This window comes from Plasmopara halstedii (assembly GCF_900000015.1).
Source record: "Plasmopara halstedii genome assembly, contig: Scaffold_2547, whole genome shotgun sequence".
Lineage (NCBI taxonomy): Eukaryota > Oomycota > Peronosporomycetes > Peronosporales > Peronosporaceae > Plasmopara > Plasmopara halstedii.
This window is the reverse complement of record NW_020189454.1, coordinates 31,656-51,040: the sequence shown is the minus strand read 5'-3', so window position 1 is coordinate 51,040 and position 19,385 is coordinate 31,656. Positions and strand designations below refer to the sequence as shown.

Genomic DNA, 19,385 nt, shown 5'->3' with positions numbered 1-19,385 from the left:
CCTGTGTGCAAGTACAAACTTTTCTTTTGTGCGTTTGTTCAGGAGACTCACTGAGTCGCACAGCAATCACGTCGCTCAGTAATTTGATTATTGGCAGTTATACAGCACAGAAAAAGTTAAGAGACTCAATCTTCACCTTTTGTTTTTATAAGGAGACCCTGAAAGGACGTAGGACAGAAATAACATGTATTTAGATTGATAAAGGGACAAGTTCTGGAAGTCATCATCGAAATCTTGACAATGTCCTGGAACAATCCTTGCTCTGCTCAGTATAACAAGGTTGTTGGTCAAGACGATTTTGTGCCACCTTCACCTTCACGTCCAACAACTAGTTTACCTAAAAAACTACGTCTCGCTCAGACAGGTTTGCCAGAAAACCGTCCAAAAAATCTTCGAGTTTGCAAACATGTCGTCAACAACGTTGCTACAACATTCTCCATCGCTGACATGGATCGCTTGCAACGACCAGCACCTGAACCGATACTTCAAGAAGATCGTGCAATGGTTGATACCGAGGCACAAAAGTACAATGACTTGGAGGTACTTGATTCTCTTCACGTGTATGAATACAACCAACCCGACGTCTTTCGTCGAAGCAATGCACCTGACGATACCCTCTTTTTCGATTCTTTGTTTGAGAATGGTAATTTACAAAAAGCTGTTCGAGTGTTTCGAAAACGTTCGACCGGGTCTCAAACGTTACAACAAGAGTATGAATTAGTCATTCATCCAGATGTGAACAACGGAGCGTATCGTCAATGGTTTTACTTCCAAGTTCGCAATGGTAGACCCGGTACGACGTATCGTTTTGCTCTCGTAAATCTAGCAAAACGAAGGTCATTGTTTGGTCAGGGCTTACAGCCTGTTGTCTACTCGCAACACAACGCGAGAGCAAATGGAATCGGCTGGAGACATTGCGGTACATTTGTGCGGTATGACGTTTCTGTGTCGACATTGGCTCCTTTAGGAGCCAACACATTGAGTTTTCAATATGAATTTGAGCATCAGAATGACTGTGTCTTCTTTGCTTGCCTTCAGCCATACACATATACCGGTACGCTACAACGTTATCAGAACGTTATAATGCTACAAACGTCTGCTAACTCATTGTTTATATGTAGATTTAATGGACTACTTAGAGCAGCTAGAACGTGACCCAGAGCGTATGCAATTGTTATGTCGAACTGAGCTCTGTCAGACTATTGCAGGGAATACATGTGATCTTCTTTCAATCACATCTCCTGAGATCAATGAACTTTTACTCGACGAACGACGCAGTGCGTACTTTGATAATCCAAACATCAAGATACTTTTTTTAAATGCTTTGTATGTATGACCAGTTATTGTTCTATCTGCGCGAGTACATCCTGGTGAGCCCAATAGTAGCTGGATAATGAAAGGAATGATTGATTACCTTACAGGCCCAAGCAGTGGTGCTACGATTCTCCGACAGCATTTCATATTTAAGATCGTGCCCATGTTAAATCCGGACGGAGTCATCAATGGCAATACTCGCGTCAATCTTGCGGGGTGTGACCTTAATCGAAAATGGAGTCAGCCGATTGAACAATTCTTTCCAACAATTTACCATTTGAAACAGCATCTGGCATACTATCAGTCTACGAATCGTGTTGCCATCTATTGTGATATACACGGACATAGTCTCAATCGCAATATTTTTATGTACGGATGCTATCCATTGAGTAGAAAAAGCAGCATCTCAGATGTTCTTTTCACTCCTTCATTCATCGCGCGAGATAATTCAGACCCGAGAGCATTTCCCGTTATAGTTGCACGGCATACATCATGCTTTTCGCTTCCTGGCTGCAACTTTAAAATTCACAAGTCGAAGGTATCCACAGCTCGAGTCGTTGTGAACCAAGAATTAGGTGTGACAAATAGTTATACACTCGAAGCTAGTTTTTGTGGACCTGATGTTGGGAAAAATAAAGATACGCAATTTTCGACGTATGACCTTGAAGATGTAGGACGAGCTTGGTGCCAAAGCTTGATAGTTTATTATGGTCTTACTAATGAAGTCGAGGCATTGGACGCTGAACAAACGAGAGTAGAAAAGCTCGAGAATCAGCAAGAGGTAGTGGCTGATCAGAATACTTCTATCCAAAATATCACATCATCAATGCATGGGATGGCTGAGGACAAAGAGACTCGCTTTGAAAAGGGTGTTCTGGGTGACGGTGATACAGCCACCGCAGCCCCGTTCACACAATCAGATTGTAAGGTGAACGACATTATAAACTTTCAAGAAAGCAATGCGCAAATTTCTGACCTTTCTAGCGGTGAAGAAGCACCAGATTTACCTACTTTTGAGCTTGAAGAGAGCAGGAATCAAAAAAATACAACAACGAACCGATTTTGGATTACCGAAAGTCATAGTCAAAGGGAACGTGAAAACATGAAAACCTCAGGAATTACGAAGTCAAAATTTGTGATGTGTCACTTAACGTCGAAAGGTCCAAATGCTGCAAGGACAAAACGGAAGGGTAAACCTAAGATCAGACGTTTTAATTCAGAAATGGCTACTTCATCTATGCGTTCAATACGTGATGACGCTGCAACTTCTTTTCGAAATCTCGCAGTTTTAGCAGCTCGACCTGTGGAAGAAGCATCGAATCGAAATGGAAAACAAGTATCGAGTGTTTCGCATTCCAATAGCATAACCGCACGTACAAAAGGTTCTAGCAAGGTACCGAAAAGAGTCTCTAGTGCGATTTTTCAAGCCAAAATGACCGCTGACTTGCATGCTTGTTCTTTCCTTTGTCCTATTTCGATGTATTCAAAGACGTCGTTGCTTCAGCTTCCAAATGTTTTTTTACGTCGCAATCGTATTTCCAAAACTGCACCGGCTTATGAACGTAATTTTTCGAAAAGAGAGGACCAAAGTTATTTCAACTTGACAAAACTACGTGCTGATCTTCCTGTCTTGCCACTATCTGGTCGAAATCAAAACCTTCGACGGCAAACCTGAGAAGTCGAAACTTTTAACATGAAAAATAGGTAGTACAAAATTTGAATGAACAAGTTTTGGTTTCAAATGCACTACAAAAGTTTATAATGTTATCGTGAATCTTGCAAAAATCCCGTCATACTAACAAGTTGACGTTGTAGCTCTTTAATTCCAGATCCTTGCTTGACGCTCGTCACTTGGATAATTGGATTCATACTCTACAAAAGCAATTTCCAAACAGCAATAAGCTCAATTAAACGTTAACTCGAAATAGGATACAACGAACCATTCTCGTAGCACTAAGCGCCACTTCCTGCGCTTTATCAATCTGTTTTTCTAGCTCACTTCGAGTCACTGTATCAACTTTCGTAAACACAACTTGATATAAAGCTCCTAAGTCATGCAAAAAGTCCATAAAATCATGATCAGCCGGTCCGATTCCTCGTCTCGCATCAATTAGCAACATCGTTGTCTTCAGATTAATTCCACGTCGATTATCGATATATCCACCAACCAAAGTGTGCCACTCATCTACTACTTTCTTTGGTGCTGTAGCAAATCCAAAGCCAGGCATATCCACAAGTGATAAATCTGGTAAACTCCCTTTTTTTCCACCAACACTTAAGAAATGCAACTGTTGTGTGCGTCCTGGTGTCTTTGAAGTCCTCAAAAGTGTTTTTTGACCAGTTAATGCATTGATTAAAGATGATTTTCCAGCGTTTGAGCGACCAGCAAACGCAATCTCAGGAATATTCCAATCTGGCAAGTCATTAGGATCTGAAGTTGATGTGATTAACGTACTTTTTTCTTTAAATAGTCGATTCACAATATTAACTTCGTGTGGACGTAGTTGTGGTGGCTCATCGACACCAGCAATTGGCCAAAATATAGGCAGATTTGCTAAACGCATTTGCTTCTTGCGCTTTTTAGTTGTAGCCTTTACTGGTACGCTGGATGATACATGTGACGAGGTAGACACATAGGATACTTGATATGGTCTGAATAAACGATAGAAGCTTGAAAGATTTCGCGGTAGACCACGCAATGGTGAGTAGCTTTGCAGATTCATTTTAAAGGTGATACCTGGTGTGGCCCACTCAGGATCAAATTTAAATGTAAAATTTAGACTAAAGAAGGAACTTGTATAATTTATCAAAGGAAAGTACTAGATTATAAGATGCAGTAGCTACTTGATGAATTGCTTGAGCTTCTTTTGGAAAGATGTGCTTTAAAATGACAAACACATTGAGGCTGAAGTCATCGAATATCCAAACAAAAAATCCAATGGTGAAGAGAATGAAGATGCGATAAAGCCAAGCACTTTTACTGCTGGTGCAGGATGGAGACGATTCAGATGTTTTCGCAGCGGAAATTTCTTGTTGAAAAGATTCCATTAGCTGCTGAGTCTTGTCATTTTCCAGGTCAAGTGGTTCCTTTAATTTCTTTGATCTTACACGCTCAGTAGCATTATCGATTACAGCAAAGTGATCCTCTCTTTCATTTTTCCTGAAGGACGCATAACGACGTTTTGACAAGCTTGTTGATAAAAAGTCTTCGCTTTGTTTAAGATCGATAGAGTAGTCAAATGGTTCACCCGGGTACACCGTCAGAATTGAGAGAATGATAATTCCAAGAGCAATGCCAAATCCGACACTTTGGAGTTCGTCCATTTAGTATATCGACGTTTTGAAGACTGTTCGTTATTCTGAAAATATACTTCGACAGTAACGTACTCAACCACCTCAAACGTGAAATCAGGTCCCATAAAGTGAAGATACATCAGTCTGTACGATAACCTTTATCAAAACTTACATGATCAGCTTTACTTGCACTGGCAGCGCTTGTACTTCATGCACCTTATTCGTGGGTAAGGTGCCTGCAGTGACAACGTTGCATCATCCAAGGTGGCAGGTCCAGCGTGTTCACAGCTATAATGAAGGGCGGTGTATCATGGATGATTTAGTCGTTCAACCTTATTACGGTATAGGCCACATCAGAATTTAATGAATTTGTGATGATGTTGTTGTTCGAACTTTTCATATCATGGCACGATAGCTTTGTAGATAAATTAGCCAAAGAAGCGGCAAGTGAATTGAAGGAAGATATCACATCACTTTCTTACAAAAGTATGAGCTAGAATTTAAGTCGAAGATCTAGGTAGGCATAGGAGGTGCTATTATTTATATCCATTTGACCTGTTACGACCTGATAGAATTCCATGATATAATTTGAGAATGTCCTTCAAGAGTGAGACACTTAATCGGGACGAACGACGCGCGTGGCTCAACGAAGAACTAGCAGAACGCAATAGGCAACGAAAGCGTCAGTCCGAGCAACAAGGTGCAGCTTCTGAGCTCGAAAAACACGAATTCTGGGCACCTTTTGCACACCGAGCCACGACAACGAATGAACTCAACATTGCGTGGAAACAAGCTTGCGGATTCTTTACGTGGCAACGAGTGCTGTTGCTTCAAAATCTGTTAGCACTACGAATTACAGGACATGATTTGCATGACATCCCGGAAGCTCTTGCTTCTACGCTTCCGCTAATAGAAACATTATCGTTTATCGACGATAAACTTGAAAGTCTCCCTGAAAGTATAGGAACACTCCAGAATTTAACAAGTCTCGATTTAACTAAGAATCGATTTCAACAATTGCCTGTGACTTTCACAAATCTCACGAAACTAAGAATCTTGAATTTATCGAGTAATATCTTAGAGGAATTGCCAGAACAGTTTGGAAAACTCGGCAAGCTCGAAAAGGTTTGGCTCGAACGCAACAAACTTACGACTCTTCCCGAGTCTATTGGAATGTGTCAAAGTCTAATGTATGCAAACTTGAGTAATAACAAGTTAGTCAAGCTCCCAGAATCGATTGGAGGCCTCGTTTCGCTTGAAACTTTGTCACTAAATATGAACAAGTTGATCGAATTGCCTGATACCATTGTTAGTCTACCAAAGCTACGAACGTTCAATGCTTCACGTAATCAATTTACTAGATTACCTCGACATATTGGTGATATGCAGGCACTAAGACAGCTGCGGCTGGACTGGAATTATATTCAAGAACTTCCATCTTCCTTTCGAGCGCTGACGAAGTTACAAGTTCTTTGTATGGAACAGAATCCTATGCGCATACCAACTAGTGACGTCATTGCACGTGGTGTGTTAGAGACTCTGATGTTCATGCATAAAGCTTTTGAAGAACTTCAACGTAGTAGTCGACGAGAAACTGCAGAAGCTCTTCAAGACGTTTTAGCTTTTGCTGCTAGCCTTATACTCATGAATACAAGTATAAAGAGACAGCTTGCGAGCAACGATGATCTACACATCATTATGTCGTATTTTGAGCCGGAATGTGATCATCTTGCACCTACACCAAGCAAGGAACTCAGGGTATATGGTGTCGTGTGGGAACGCTTTTACTCAGATTTGCTGCCTGCAATTGAGCGTCAGCAAGCATTAACTCAAACAATAAGCCAGCAATATCCACAAAACAAAGCAAAAGTCGATCAAAAGCCATTTTCCCACCGTTTTTCAGCAGAAGAAATCGAAGATGCACTGATCAATTATAACGATGCTTTTAGTACTGTCAGTATGACGGGAGATGCATCCTCTGGAGTACTAGTGGAATTTCGTCGATGTGCTTGTTTAAATTCAGTTACTTCTAATGAAAAAGGTCAATCTTTTCAAAAAGTTTGTTTGCCACGAGAAAACCCTTTTAATTGTCAACGCTTAGGTCGATTGATACGTGCACAGATGCTGACAATGGAACAAGCACAAGATCAGCTCGCCAGTAGCTACTTTCGCCGAAAAGTTGATCGTCTCGTACAGAAAACGCGATGTCGAACGATTGATTACGTGAATTCGGCTGCAGGTATGGCTCAATTTGAGAAAAGTGCACGATTTCTTGCACATGAAATGGTGTCTCGACGTCATCGATTACGTCAATTGCTTAAAACGTTCGAGAAAGCGCAACAGCATCTTTGTTCTCGACGTAATAAACTTTGTCGACAGATTGAAAACCTTAAGCGAGCAAAAGAGACTCAAGTCCAAGCTCTTAGGGATAAATGGGCACGTACTGAAAATGCTCAAAAGAAATTGCAGTATGAACTTGAAAATGCGATAGCCAAAGATAAAGATGGAGCGGTGGTTGCTGTGAAATCAAAAAAGATCAAGAAGTTAAATGAGAAACTCGATGTGTTGCGAATTGACTTAGAGGGCACTGGTACAGGTGATGAAAAGATGAACAAGATTGAGCTGGCAATTGCAAGTCTTGACATGGAAGAGCAGAAGCTTGTTAAAGTGACGGAGAAATCATGGGCTTTAGAGATGGAGATTGATCTGGAAAATGAAGAGAGAGAGAAGGAATTTGACGTGGTGGATGATGAAGAAGACGATGAAGAAGACGAAGATGGTGAGGAAGAAGACGAAGAGAGTGAAGATGAGGAAGAAGATAGCAATTTGGATGTAGAGGGAAACACAGACGAAGCAAGTTGTTCAGAAAGTGAAGAAAAGGTGAAAGCTGAAGGTTTTACGAGTTCTTCAAGCAAGCCATTTTTTAACATCAATATGCCGAAAGAAATGGTTGTTGACTATCGAAAAACAGCGATTTTAGCTGTTGATAAGGAACTTGAAAGATTAGCAAATGATGAGAACCAGAAAAAAGGGAATAAATCGAAGACTGAGATCATCACAAAGCGGCCTCAATTCACCATCCCGCACATTGTTTCTGAAGAAAAACTTTTGGAACTATTTCGCACACAACTTCGAGACTCATATGTCGAAATGCAATGTGCTAAAGTATCAACGCAAGTTACAAAAGAGTTTCTGCAAATGCGCGCAGTATTACAGCGATGGCGTGGTCTAAATGCTCTTGCTGTGTTTGAAGCGTGGCACCAAGTGGCTCATTTAAACCGATTAAATGCTAAGGCTTTCAAGTCTAGTTCAGAGCAGATAAAGATTCTAGATAAGCAGAATCAAGAGCTAGAAGAAGAATTTGCACGAATGGATGCTCGACTTTGGGTACAGCGCTCTGATGCTTACACAGATGCGATTTACTATGAAAACGAACAAACCGGCGAAACAAGCTACACCCCTCCACAATATTGGGCGGAAGAGCAACAGAAACATGTTAAATTCGACGACATTCCTCGAATTAAACTTCCCTTGATCCGATAAACGATCGTTTCGTGTTTATATCGTACGCTAGCTGCTTATTTCTTACCTTTCTTTCCATTTTGATCACCTTTTCCTTTTGTGTCTTTTCGATCGTCTATATTAAGTGCATCCATAGCTGCTTTGCGTATCTTATCACGAGTTTCTTTCAAGCCGGTAATGAGTGCCGTGAACGTTTTAAATTTCTCGATATCTTCTTTAAAAGTGGCAGGTTGATGCGACAATGCATTAAGAAATTCTTCTTCACGTAATGGACATGTATGCAAACACTCGACGCGTTGAGGAGTGAGCGTGATTTCTACTGCACGTATGATACTTCCTGACGCATAACCCTCGGAAATATAAGTTAGTGTTGAGAGATCGAGAGCTTCCTGTTGACGACCATCTTGCAAGCGAGAATATGCAGGTCCTGAAGTTGAAGCTTTAGACGCTGGAATTGACGCTGCAGCAAGAGCCATCACCGTTGCCATTGATGAAAAGTTTAACGTTGCAGCATGTGCTGATATTGTAGAGCGTAAAGCGTGTTTCCATAACAATAATCTCGACGCATAATCTGGGTATGGAAGATATAAAAACTTGTCGAAAAATGTTCGTAAATCCTTCACATCTGCAGCATTAGGATCTGATGATGTACCGACAACCAGCACACGATCGGAAGGTTCAAGTGCAGTTTTAACATACAACAAAAGATCTTTCTTAAACCGAGCCGGTCCCTCTGTAACGGAGGCAGATTTCGTCTTTTTCCCATTTCCAGCAAACATTTGCTCACATTCGTCGATGTAAATGATAATTGGCTGAAGTGTAGTCGCTTTCGCTAACATCAAAGCCATATGAACGAGCTTTGTAGGACCATTTTTACCAGTAAATTTATCAGTGAGATTACTTGGTGAAAGATTGAGCAAAAGAGCTCCTGTCTCGTTGGCCAATGCACTGACCAAGAATGTTTTTCCTGATCCACGAGGACCATATAGCATTATCGAGCGTATCAGTGGAGTACGAGCTCTGATAAATGGCGAGCTTAAGGGTAAAACACCATATTCTGTGATGAGTTGCCGTAATTGAGCTGCTGAAGGATCTTGAGGAACCCAATTTCCCACTCGATCTCGACGATCTGAATGCTGTAAGATCGTTCCAAGAAGGTTGAAACTTCCGATAAAATCACGAACGCGCACCCCGGGACGTGGAGCGTGAACAATTTGATAATCGACCAAAATACTTAAAAACGAGTCAGGAGCACGTCCTTTCAACTCGGCAATCTTCTCACCAGGTAATGGTTTGCTCTTTTTTCCTTTCTCTTTCGTGTTTTTCTTACCCTTTTTCGCTTTACTCTTTTTGGCTTTACCCTTGTTCGATTTTCCCTTTTTCCGGGAACTTGCTGCCTCAAGTTGAGTCTTGATGTTCATAAGCTGAAGAACCAGCATCTCATCCACTTGTTGACGAACTTGCACTTCCACTGGTCCCCGTACAACATCCTTCGCAAGAGCGACGTCGTATTTTTGATAAAAATTGTCCATCTTTTGACGTTCGATCCACACTTTTCTATACTGCATGACGCCTCCCGCTAGCTTTGAACTAAGTTCCGAAGGTCCCGTCAGCGGAGGTGGCTTCTCAGGTGCTTCTTCCTGTTTTATTGCAACGTCTTTGCCCTTCCCTTTGGCTCCTTTTCCACTTTTCTTGTCCTCTTTCTTCATTTTAGCTCCTTTCTTGTCAGCTTTCGCTTTCATCTCTTCTTCTTTTGCCTTTGCCATCGCCATTTCTTCACTACTATTGCCGCTAACTGAAGCAGCATAAAAACCTGACAGATCTTCAGGCAATTGTCCTGTTGCCATGATATCTGTGATCCAACGTCTCCGTTCTTCCAGCATCTTTTCCTTCATCAACGGACCTTCTTCACTAGTCACTACTTCATGCAGTGTAACTAATGCTCGTTCGTATTCCTCTTTATTATCCTGCTGTTCAGATCGGCGTTGAAGACGCGCGTCCGTAAGGCGCTTGTTCATTGCTGAACGATCAAGAAGTGGTGCCTTCATGCCTATAAACACAAGTTCAGCATCACGTTCTCGATCGGCCGTAGCACGTGACCAGAAGCCACGAAACATCCTTTGGATGTTGGCAGCAGCAACATCTGGATCCATCTCAAGTGAACTTTGAGATGTTTCATAAAAATTACGCTGACGTTCCTGCTCCCGCAATTCCTGGTCATGGAGGCTTTGCTGACGACCTAAACGACCTTTTTCATTCTTCTGGACCACAGAAATGGCTTCATCTAGTGACATGACACCAGCTTCTTTTGCTATAGCGGCTTTTTTCATTGCATCAAGTTGAATCGAGTCTACACCATGTTTAAGTTTCATATATCCTTTAACAAGTCGATCTCTCCGAACAAGATTTTCGTGTTGGTCATCCAGAAAAGATTGTGAGATTGGAATCTCGATTGTCTCGGGTGGTAACTTAAGATCTACAAGAATATTGTCTAGATTTACATATTCCCAAGGAAAACTGCGCTCGGGCTGTGTCATGACATCCGGATTGGGAAAATTCCATTTTACAAGTTGATGCTTTAGCTCAACGACGCGAGTCGCAACAACTTCAATCACTTGCTTTACATCAATGCGCTTTTGTGGATGAACCATTTGGTCGTAGCACTCAGTCAAGCGTGTAAGAATCTGAATATATTTAATGTACAGACTCGCATAATGCTGAAAAGCTTCGACGATCGAAGCTTGAGGTGGCTAATGTTCCAAAATTACGACATCAGTCGAAAACTCAAAAGCTAAGTGAATGATTTGTTATAATAGAGCACCGGTTCATTTGATGTCCCAGTTGGACCGTCACTAAGTGTATGATCTTCAATATGGACCTGCTCGTTGATTTCCGTCATGGCTTCTTGCCATCGATGGTCATACGTGCTATTATAACACAGTGTTATGTTGACAGAAAGCGAAAAGCTGATCAAAAAAGACGCACCTCCTTGCCATGATCAAGTCTATTCCAGCTCTTGTTTCCGAGGCGACGTTTGAAATTGGAAATTTTCAATGCGTTTATTGCGAAATCCGTTTCGAGATGCTCGGATACGTAATATCAATTCTCGATCTATTTAATCGAAAGCCTTCGTGGATTTGCTTTGGTGTCAGAACGAACATTGTATCAGCGTACATACAACATACTAACAATCAAGGCTCGTTATACGTTCGGGATCTCTGCAAAGGACTGACTAGCGTATGGTCAGAAGTAGACAGAGTTTGCAGGCATAAATTCTCCTTTCTTATTTATCCAGAATATTTGCTGTTCAACAATGTAGTCGCCGAATGATCTACCATTGCTACTTTTGCAACTAGTGAAGCTGAAAAACCAATTTTTGTCGTCAAGATTTTGTCCCGGCGAATGAGATGATAACACTTTACTAATGGGATGCCAGATTAACTAAGCAAACTTCCGTTTGCAGTGTCTTTTACTTGATATGTCGTGCTAAGTGGATTGCCGGCTACACGATCATAAAGAAACACAAGATTGATGCATTGTTTAATTTATTAATGCTGGCTTTAACAAAACCTGATATAGTAGCATTTTGACAAGAAAATAATTATGTGTGCCAGTGTTATCGTTGGCGTGTTGGGATTGGCTGTAAAAAAATAAACTTAAACAGCGTTTCTAATGTCGTTTGTCCGTAATTGTGAAGCATTCTTTGGTGTCGAAGTCTATTCCTGTCGATCTCTGCGCCGCATAACGTCATCCTAGCTCCCATTACTACACGCTCATCAACAAACGCAAGCGCAAAAAGGAAAAATAGCTGTCAATCCGCCGCCCCCTCGCACGGGCTCAGTTGTAAGAAGCCATCGTTTCTTAATTCTATTTTTGTGCCAACGCACGTGGCGTTTAAAACCGAAACTCACAGCGTGTGGGCTCGTCATAGACCTCGCTCTGACCTTTTCGTGAGTGCTGTGTGTGTCATGTCACGCATGAAGGATGTCTACGGTGGTTTGCGCAAGGAGATGACTGCAACGTTTGATCGGACGGATATTGTGTCTGTCGTAAGCGGAGGAAAACCTGGCTATGCCAATCTAAAACACCTTAATGTGGGCTCGCCTGGGAGTGATGTAAGCGACCTTGGAGACACTGCTGATCTTGAAGAGCTGCTTGCGCAAGGATCGAGTCAAGGACCGCAGACACATCCTGGTAGCGTCGAATGCCTACTTGACTTCTTTAGCTATTCTTATGTACGTTTCATGCGTTTAACAGGTATCATCTGCTGCGCGATTTTTTCGCTTTCTGGCTTCTTGTTGCTGGTGAGTTTGACGGCGAAATCGTCGATATGATAATTTGACTGATAGGTTTTTTGTACTGACTTGTGCTTGCTAGCTTATTGTGGGTTGCATTGTAAGCAGCAACTCTTTATATATAAAGGTCAAGCCACCTCACGGAAAGTCAAAGTCATCTTTGGCAACGAGCATTTTTCTTGCAGCGTTCCTGTATATGTGTGTCTTTGGCACGAGTATCATGTACTTCCTGCGCGCACGTCGTGCTCAAAAAGTATATCAGCTCTCGCTCGACGTACATGTCGATTAAGGTCATATGTGACACATTTAGTTAGGGGGGCAAACGAAACAAGTGAGGCACCGAATCTGTACTCTAGCAGGCGAAGAAAAACATGGAAACAATTTATTAGCACAATCAAAAGATAGAATACTACGAGTCTTGAGCATATATGACAGAAATAGCCACAAAATAAACTCAGCCAGAGTATCCATGCTTTAGCACGTTTTCGAGCATATAGAGGAATCTTATATCCTTAGGCCGGCACGACATCAAAATCTTCATTTCCTTTTCTTGCATAGTTTTCAGTGCAGTTGACATCCTCATCCTTAGCTCCGTCGTAAACAAGCAGCAATTTCTTTTCAAATGCAGCAGAAAGTACTTGTTTGGCAACCTCAGCACGGGCTTTTTTCTTGCTTATTGCGTTAGCAGTCGCAATCTCTTCGCCATTTAAAAAGCCGGTGCACTTGAATTCCGTCACCTCTTTGCAGGGCGACACATCTTCAATATCAAATTGAGCATTGAGACTTCCACGCTGTGTTAATTGATTTAATAACGGCAACGGTTGCAGCTGCCGCTCCATCCAACTCACCCGAGTAGGCATCTGCAGTTTATTATCATGTGTTGACTGAGGCACATTCGGTGACTCTGGTCCATTCACAAGCGGTATATTCTCAGCTTTTGCACGCTCATACAGCTCCAAATACGACACGTCTTCCGGTGTCAACTTGCCAGCCTTTTCCTTATCACGCCAGAGCTTTTCAATCACAAGTTTGCACGCGTTATTCTTCGCCACCTTCTTCGAGCCACCTTGGATATTCCTTGCAAGGACTTCCCCTGTCGTACCATTCACAACTGTACACTCAAACAAAGACTTTTCGCCCAACTCGGCATTGTGACATGAATGAACATCCACCATCATTTTCTGCTTGATCCTCGATAGATAAACATTAACTCTCGCCGCAGCAAACATGTCGTCTTCTCGAGTCGGGAGAGGAACCGCATCGATTTTTCTTTGCATTTCCTTCTTTCTTTGCTCTTCCCGCTCTTCTTGTGTCATTGCCAACTCTACTGCATTCGCGGCTGCAGCCAACTGCTTCGCTCTCAACTCAGACAATTCCGCTTGTTCCTTTGCGAGTTTTCTTACAACTGCTTTGATCTCCTTACGTATATTAAGAAAGAGAGCTTTGTCAGGATAAGTCGTCAATGCCCTGTCAATGATTTCCTCCGCCTCGTTGTAGCGATGTTCTAGAATCCGTAACTTGGCCATGGCATAAAGCGCTTTCTGCGACGTTTTGTCCACCGTTAGCGCCTTGGCTGCATACTCATTGATCAGAGAAAGATCCTTCATCTTCAACCCACAAATCGCAACGTTATTACAGAGAGTAACGTATCGTTCCTGCATGTCAAGATCGTCCCATTTTGCTGCTGGGATCGATTTTCCATAATATTCACTCTGCTGATGTTTCAATACAGCTGCAATACTTGCTAAAAACGCATTTTTAGCAGCATAATAATTCTTTGCTTTGAATTTAAGTTTGCCAGCGCTCTGTGCTTTATCTGCCTCCTCTAAAAATTCTGGAGGCGTCACGTCGTCTGGATTTTGAAGTGTTATCGCCTCAAATCGCTCTTCTGCTGCTTTCATGTACCATTGGTCCAGATTTTTACTCTCAGCATGATCCTGTGGTTCAATGTCTCGCATGCGCAAGAGTGTTTGTCGTACCTGAGGGTCCCAAATCCAGTCCTCAAACGACCGCGACGAGTCCCGTACAAATGTCAGTAGTAAATCCTGAACACCACGCAAAGGAAGAAGTGGTTGAAGAAAGTGCTGCGTCTGCTTGTCGCTCGCAATCAAGGCATTGCGCAATCGCGCCATGTCTTCTGATGGATTCATTATTAATGAATTGTCATACAATATCCCAAAATCACTCAAGGCCAAACTTTTTCAAAATTAAAATCACCAGATACAGAAAAATAAACAAATGTTTGGTAAAATACTTATCACCGTCTTTACGTGGAGTTTGTGAGATCACTGCGAAGGTAACAAATAATACATACATCACATATGCGTTTAAATGATAAGGGCCTGACTCAAATAGCTGGATTAAAGCTCAAACAGCTAGTTGAGCGCTGAAATTGTCATTTTGTCAGATTCCTTTGGATCGTGCACAAAATACTTAAAGACTAGTTCTGGAAATCTGCAGTGCAGCTGTTTCCATCAGCATAACCCTTTCGGTACGAAGTCGACCCTTGACACGAAATTTAAAATACCAAGATGAATCTGGACTCGCCGGGAGAACAAATAATCCTACTCAAGTGTACAAGATGACACGGCGTTAAAGACGGATAAGAACATGAAAAGAAAACTCAAAGTCTCATTTGGGGACGAAGTTGCTGCTGATAATAGTTTTATTTTTTATGACTGTCACAAATGGCAACAAGACAAGTGTACGGTGGTGCTAGATCTTGCTGTTTAGAACATCAATTACTCCAAAGACAACGACACAAACTGAGGTCCTCCTTCGTTGATAGCTTGGGGTATTGATGTGAGTGCCGATTGTGCTCCTCGTCGTCGCATTTTTTGTGTGTGGTGTTGTGCAAGGAACAACGTACAACACCTGGTCATATTGAGTAGAATGCGAGTGTATTGGCTCCTTTAAACTAGGACACACCGTAACAAATCTTGGCCTTCTGTAGCATTTACTGCGGCTGCTCTGTCGTTGAAGAATCTGCTATTTTCCAAGTCCAATACGCCCCAATAGGTTGTAAATGCAGCAGTGTTGTCGTGCACATTATATAAAGCATTGACGGAGAATCCGCATCAATATACGAACAAATTAGTCTACCAGTCCTACCAAGAGCAGAAGCGACAAAAATACCCTGCTCGTTTTTTAATTCAAGACATAGATTCGAAGTGATTTTGGATTGCAAATTACTACTTACTATGTCTGTTTTACAATATTTAAATTATAAAAGTATACTAAGCGCATGGCGTGAGGTTAAGAGTCAAAGGACGAAGCGTCGCAAATGACGCGGTATAGCCAATTTACCAGCACACAGGAGGATTCCTTAACACCAGTGAAGGGTGCCAATCTCACCACACCCCAACAATATTTGACAATATTTCTTAGGAGATTGATGAGAGGTCGTGTCATGTCGGCATTGTTTGCGCTGCACTTGTGCAGGAAGCTAGCCAGCCAAGCCATTTCCTCGAGTCCATTTGGAATAGAGGCACCGACCAATCTACAATGGCTTCAACCCATGTAGATGTTGTAGCGGGGCTGCCGTAGATCTTTGCATAGAGGAAACAAAGCTAAGGTCATCGACCTGATGTTCTTACCAAGAACCAGTACGAGTGCAGCGGATCGCAATCCGCTGCCTCCAAAACCTCTTTCGTTCAAAATTAAAGCTGCAGTTAATTGATTTAATTGCGGCAGAGCCGCCAATATCTAAAACTTTAGGTCTTCCTGATCAATATAGTAATACCTAGTTAGTATAGTAAAACCTAATTAATATACATTTCTTTTGACAATCCTGCCACGTAGTGGCTTCTTTTTTCGGTGTATTCACAACATTGTGTGATCACACCACTTGTTTAAGCCATACACATAAGGGTCACACCATCTTGTGTGACACGCCCTTTCATACAAGGGTACGTGTAACTCCGTTACACTTTGGGGACATGTAACCCCGTTACAGTTGTGTTCACCGTCCATTCGTTTGATAACGTAAAAAGAACTTGTTGGCGCCAAAACCACCCCCCCCCTCTATAGTGGCAATTATCTTGACTAGCGCATACACTGGTGCAAAGATCGCAACTTTTATTGTGGAACTCCAAATCTAACTACCCGTGCTCTGCACGACTATGGACCAATATGTAGTTACAATAAGTTTGTTCATAGACTCGCTGTGGACTGAACAGCGACGTCACACGACGGCCCGGCGTCGCTGGTGCATAGACTTCTTATTATACAACCAGCCCACCCCGAGCGTACACTCAAACTAATCAGTGGTGCGCTTCTCTCAGCAGCTATTAAAAATAATCATCAACTAGCCTGAGAGCTGGACAAGTGCAGCCGACCATGATGATCTACAGCACATCCTTTCGAGTAACGACGTTTGCGCCGAAAGCGTAGCTACATCAAGCTTATTATAACTACGTACAATTTGCAACTTGCCATTACCCGTTCTGATACCGTAGGTCGGTGTCTTGTGTAAAATGTCACCTTTTCTCACCAGCCCGCTCCATGATTCACACATAACAATCGTAATTAATGTCACACCTTCTCAGTGGTAAGGACCATTGTCATTACAGAAGTGTGTAGATACGCTATAATCCGGTATGTAGCTAGCCATAGTAGACACCATGGTGGAAGAGAGTGTAACAGGGCACATATCGTATTATGATGTGTGCGTCCACATTGTATTTCTGTCTTTATCAAATGCTCAAAGCACCAAACTATTGATACGGACAAGATTTTTCGATTTCGTGAACGCGTGATAATAAAACAGATATATTTGCGACGATTTTGTTATGATGAGTTTTGGTCAATTATGTCAGAGATAATATATGACAGCGCAGGTATAAAACATTTTTTAGCTCTATGTAAACCTTCTTCTGCACAAACATTAAATAAATGTTCATCTGGTTTTAATAATCGACCATTTTTTTAGCTAAAATCATATTAGTAATATATTTTCCGTCTTTGATTATATATTCGATTAATAAATTCTTTCTTTTTCCTACTTCATATTTTCCATGATAAGTTTTTCCATTAAAATTTAAGCCGCAATTTTTAGACATTACTATAGTCCACACATTTTGAAAAAATGACTCATTTTTCAGATGACCTATATAACAGCACATCCAAGGTTTGAAAAGTTTTCGAGCGGTGAACAGAGACTTCAATACTGTTTTTGTCGCGTAATTGTCGCTTCCGCGTGTAGAGCGGAATTTACACACCAACTAAGATCAAATATTGCTGCGCAATTATAGCATTCTTCTTGTACTTAAAAACTCAGATTAAAATAGAAAGTAACGAGGTAACATAGAGAAAGGTTTGCTTTCGAAACAAGATTTTGTTCGACTCACACATCAACGTATACAAATGTATCAATTACTTTTGTTATTTTCAGATTACCACTGATGAGCAACTTATTTCTGTCGTCCTCACCCTACAAGATACCTCCCTTTGAGATAGAAGTATGGGCTCACAAATCGAGAGCTTCACAATAAATCTCAAATTATTACCCTGGTATAATGTGAACGCTATCCGCTACTTTCCAGATTTTGGAGATTGTACGATCGTTGTCGACACTAAGCTCGAAAGGTAAGGTCAGCTTTAATTCTCGATCCGTGTAGTACAGAAAAAAACTTCGAGTTTGAAAAAATATCAAAGCAGCCTCGCGACAGTTATTTCGCTCCTTGAAGGTGTTGGAAGTCGTTGCTGCATATCGCTATGCTACAGGAAAAGGAAGTTCGATGCTAAGTAATTTCGTGATTGAACAATATTTATTGATAATGTTTACGAATTTAATGTAGCGACAAGATAGATAAGGACTATGTATCTATATGCAGAACTTATTACCAGCAAGAATCAAACATGGGAGCTGCCAAAAGCCCGCAATCACATTTTGGGTTCACGCTCAAAGTTTATAAATATGATGCCATATTAAAAAAATCACAAGTTAATAAAGTGTTGTTGCCCTTTATGTGTTCATCATGCGGTGCTTATCATCTGTTGATGAGCATCAACAAATTACCAGCCTGCTTGCTGACTTTAATGCTCATATATAAGCGTCACTAGTCAAGACTTTTCCGCTTGACACGAGTTGACTATCTACCTCGATGTCACCAATGATTTGTTATAGCTGGTATGATGTTTGAACGTAATCATATCATCGAATTTTGATTTTTCGATGATTTCCAAATTTGTCACAAATTTCTAATCATGCAAAAACTCAAACAAATGTTGTAATACGAAAGTGTTCAACATGTAACAAACAAAGCTTATTGCTTGTGTTTGGACATCACTAGCAATTTTCACGGAAGTACCGTTTATAAATCTTGTAAAACATGTTATAACCTTATTGTCCTACAGTGAATATCTACAAAGGGACCAATACAAATGTACACAGGACACGGGGTGATACCATCTTTTAGGCGTTCACTTTGAAAAATCGACAGCACTTCATGCATTGCATGGGACTGAGGAAAATAGTTACTGCGCATCACTACATGACTGAAGGAATGATTATTGTATTCCTAAAAGTCAGAAGTGCGATTGAGAGCTTTGGACCGATACATTCCTGGTTCCTGTACGAACGGTATGCAAAGCTATACCCATACCTAAGTAGCATCTGTTTTTTACAACTATACAATCTGCTAGTACAATAAAGACTTCTTAGGATAAGAGCTAGCAAGAGAAATTCTGGACAAATCCGAAAAAAACGCGAAGATTGTTGGTTGTCGAGATGCTAAGTATTCTCTCAGTTTGAACTTTTACATTTTACAAATGCAGCTGTATTTAGACTTGGCCCATTTATAATCTACCACATTCATCTCAAGGGTCAATTGAAGAAAGTTATGATCTCCTTGTTCAGGTTCGCCTTATTTGTCATCTGCCATCGCGGAGAATCGTGCTATGGGACCATTCCGCGCGTTGACTAAGCGGAACCTCCAGAAAGGGACAAGTATCTCTTGT

At 41.4% G+C, this 19,385-nt stretch overlaps 7 protein-coding genes across 7 annotated transcripts; 3 read left to right on the top strand and 4 right to left on the bottom strand.

The window, feature by feature from the left end:
* Window positions 1-240: 240 nt before the first annotated feature.
* PHALS_04240 (aps kinase atp sulfurlyase pyrophosphatase fusion protein) lies at window positions 241-2,989 on the top strand (the record flags this gene model as incomplete). The annotated part of the gene is made up of 4 exons (XM_024718315.1): window positions 241-1,054; window positions 1,122-1,277; window positions 1,341-2,707; window positions 2,804-2,989. 4 exons carry the CDS (start codon window positions 241-243, stop codon window positions 2,987-2,989), a joined length of 2,523 nt encoding a protein of 840 aa, XP_024583726.1.
* An 89-nt stretch (window positions 2,990-3,078) lies between these two features.
* On the bottom strand, window positions 3,079-4,638 carry PHALS_04239 (gtp-binding protein; the record flags this gene model as incomplete). The annotated part of the gene is made up of 3 exons (XM_024718314.1): window positions 3,079-3,186; window positions 3,255-4,064; window positions 4,135-4,638. The coding sequence occupies 3 exons, from the start codon at window positions 4,636-4,638 to the stop codon at window positions 3,079-3,081; spliced, it is 1,422 nt and encodes a 473-aa protein (XP_024583725.1).
* Window positions 4,639-5,202: 564 nt separating this feature from the next.
* PHALS_04238 (FOG: Leucine rich repeat) lies at window positions 5,203-8,151 on the top strand (the record flags this gene model as incomplete). The annotated part of the gene is made up of 1 exon (XM_024718313.1): window positions 5,203-8,151. One exon carries the CDS (start codon window positions 5,203-5,205, stop codon window positions 8,149-8,151), a length of 2,949 nt encoding a protein of 982 aa, XP_024583724.1.
* Window positions 8,152-8,186: 35 nt separating this feature from the next.
* PHALS_04237 (iq and aaa domain-containing) lies at window positions 8,187-11,126 on the bottom strand (the record flags this gene model as incomplete). Its single annotated transcript, XM_024718311.1, has 3 exons — window positions 8,187-10,880; window positions 10,952-11,057; window positions 11,116-11,126. 3 exons carry the CDS (start codon window positions 11,124-11,126, stop codon window positions 8,187-8,189), a joined length of 2,811 nt encoding a protein of 936 aa, XP_024583723.1.
* A 676-nt stretch (window positions 11,127-11,802) lies between these two features.
* Window positions 11,803-12,714, top strand: PHALS_04236 (uncharacterized protein; the record flags this gene model as incomplete). Its single annotated transcript, XM_024718310.1, has 5 exons — window positions 11,803-11,811; window positions 11,887-11,973; window positions 12,114-12,324; window positions 12,388-12,434; window positions 12,508-12,714. The coding sequence occupies 5 exons, from the start codon at window positions 11,803-11,805 to the stop codon at window positions 12,712-12,714; spliced, it is 561 nt and encodes a 186-aa protein (XP_024583722.1).
* A 223-nt stretch (window positions 12,715-12,937) lies between these two features.
* Window positions 12,938-14,575, bottom strand: PHALS_04235 (Tetratricopeptide repeat-containing domain; the record flags this gene model as incomplete). Its single annotated transcript, XM_024718309.1, has 1 exon — window positions 12,938-14,575. The coding sequence occupies one exon, from the start codon at window positions 14,573-14,575 to the stop codon at window positions 12,938-12,940; it is 1,638 nt and encodes a 545-aa protein (XP_024583721.1).
* A 4,051-nt stretch (window positions 14,576-18,626) lies between these two features.
* PHALS_04234 (uncharacterized protein) lies at window positions 18,627-18,913 on the bottom strand (the record flags this gene model as incomplete). Its single annotated transcript, XM_024718308.1, has 2 exons — window positions 18,627-18,747; window positions 18,816-18,913. 2 exons carry the CDS (start codon window positions 18,911-18,913, stop codon window positions 18,627-18,629), a joined length of 219 nt encoding a protein of 72 aa, XP_024583720.1.
* Between the last annotated feature and the right edge of the window lie 472 nt (window positions 18,914-19,385).